At 35.0% G+C, this 2246-nt stretch overlaps 1 protein-coding gene across 1 annotated transcript; it reads right to left on the minus strand.

Annotated features, from left to right (window-relative positions):
* Nucleotides 1-435: 435 nt before the first annotated feature.
* LOC122152007 (olfactory receptor 6C2-like) lies at nucleotides 436-1756 on the minus strand. The gene is made up of 2 exons (XM_042783413.1): nucleotides 1732-1756; nucleotides 436-1376 (listed from the first exon to the last, which is right to left on the minus strand). The coding sequence occupies exons 1-2, from the start codon at nucleotides 1754-1756 to the stop codon at nucleotides 436-438; spliced, it is 966 nt and encodes a 321-aa protein (XP_042639347.1).
* Between the last annotated feature and the right edge of the window lie 490 nt (nucleotides 1757-2246).

Below are 2246 nucleotides of genomic sequence, written 5' to 3' on the forward strand. Positions count from 1 at the left end.
TTACTGTTTTCATACAGTGATATAATTTCTCTTTGAATGTTGTTGTTGTTGTTATGTGTCATCGAGTTGGACCCAACTCCTAACGACCCGTCCTTGGGTTTCCGAGGCAGTATCACTACCGAAGTAGATTGCCCCATTTCTCACGTATAATAGATACTATTTTCATAGAGTGATATGATTTCTCTTTGAATAGCAGTGAAAAAGTAAGTGAAAGAGAATGGAAGATTTTATTTCCAGGAAGTCCTTTCTCAACTTCTTTTAGAGATGGAAGGAATTTTAGTTGAGAAAGAAAGGAATGACTTGATGAGGTATGGTTCATGAATTAACATGCAAAGGGCCATGAGAAAATTAAACTTATTCAACTGGTTAGGACTTCAGACGAAATATTTAGGAGCTAGTCTTTCATTATCATTTGGTTGCTCAAATTCAGTACACTTACCTGTGCAAGAGGAATGCAATTTTTTTAATCATATCATTGAAAGCTTGTTTCACCTGCTTATTTCTCAAGGTATAAATGAAGGGATTCAACAAAGGAGCAACAGAGGTAGTGAGCACAGATACCCCTTTATTAATGTCCACCTCCTCTTTGGCTGAAGGTTTGATATAGATGAATATACAGCTACCATAGCTGATGGAAACAACAATCATGTGAGAAGAACATGTGGAAAAAGCTTTTTTTCTTTGCTGAGCAGAAGGGAATTTTAGAATTGTCTTGATGATATATATGTAGGAAAGAACCACACCTACCAGTGTGATAATGAATGTCAACACTGCACAAATTATCACCATTTGTTCTATGAACCATGTGTCTGAGCATGAGATCTTAAAAAGAGGAGCTGCATCACAGCCAAAATGATCAATGGCATTGGAGTCACAGAATTCCAGCTGGAGGCCCATACCAAGTGGTGTGACGATGATCATCAACCCGGAGATCCAGCAGCAGAGGACAAGGATGGCACAGACTCTGTTATTCATGATGGTCGTGTAATGAAGGGGCTTGCAGATGGCCACATAGCGGTCATAAGACATGGCAGCCAGGAGGAAAAACTCTGTGGCCCCGAAGAGTCCAATGAAAAATATTTGACTGGCGCAAGCATTGTAAGTAATCGTGTTATCTCCAGTTGATATACTGTATAGGAATCTGGGAATACACACCGTTGTGAATGAGATTTCTAAGAAGGAGAAGTTTCGAAGAAAAAAATACATAGGTGTTTTAAGGTGGGAATCCGTGAGGGTAAGAGTGATAATCGTCAGGTTTCCAGTTACACTCAGAATATATGTTAAAAATAAAAAGATGAAAACCAGAATTTGCAGCTGTGGGTCATCTGTAAGTCCCAACAAGATGAAAGTTGTTACTGCTGTATGATTTCTCATTACTACCTTTAATATTTTAGGAAGTCTGCATGGAAAAAAAAAAAAAAAAGTCAGATAAAACATGTGAACCCTTCTCAGTTATGAGAAATTGTATAGCTCACCAGAAATAACATACCAAATGACCTCTTTCTCTTATTCATTAATAAGTAATATATATAATCTTATATAGTAATCTATCTAAATGTTATTCTTAAACAGACTCTACTAAAAAGAGATTTCAGCTTTTATTCATTTTCCTTCCTAAGAACTGACATCAGCTTTTATCTTTTACATCTATTGCTTATAAAATTGACTTTTTTCTCTTTTTAACAAAACTTAGTATTACATTTTCATTTTCTCTGTAATACTCTTAAATACCATGAATATTTCTCTTATAATACATGTTATCCCATCTTCAAATAGATAACTAGAAGAGTTAGTAAACAACAAAATTAACAAGGAAATAAACAACAACAACAACAACAAAAAGCACCTTAATCTCTCGGAAAGCATCAAAATGATAATGGGGCAGTGAGGAGTTTGAATAAAGCTACACACAGAGGTATGATCCATATTTGAGAACATATATCCCTTTGAAGTATTTGTTATTATTCATCTGAAAAGATGATATGCTTTTGTGACTCTCATAGGTTTGAGTTGAAAAACTAAATGGAATACAGAGTTTACCAAATATGAGATTATCAGGGAAATATCATGCACTTTCAATTGGGATATTCAAAGGCTATAGTAGTTATGATAGATAGAAATTACACCATCTTTCCTAATTAGCTCACTTCTTGATTGGATAAAAGTGATATGGACTAACTGATTCCCAGAGGAAATAAAGTACTAATGGGAAGAACAACTTTTCATTCAGTAATCCAAATTATTCC

This window comes from Orycteropus afer, unplaced genomic scaffold (genome assembly GCF_000298275.1).
Source record: "Orycteropus afer afer isolate SDZICR_OR568_19922 unplaced genomic scaffold, OryAfe1.0 scaffold01082, whole genome shotgun sequence".
Classification (NCBI taxonomy): domain Eukaryota; kingdom Metazoa; phylum Chordata; class Mammalia; order Tubulidentata; family Orycteropodidae; genus Orycteropus; species Orycteropus afer.

Bases quoted from the DNA above. Each gene is read 5' to 3' on its own strand.
- LOC122152007 (XM_042783413.1), bottom strand. From the start codon at position 1,756: ATGTATTATAAGAGAAATATTCATG. The intron at 1,377-1,731 runs GTATTTAAGAGT...TATTAAAGGTAG, and splicing joins TTATAAGAGAAATATTCATG to TAATGAGAAATCATACAGCA.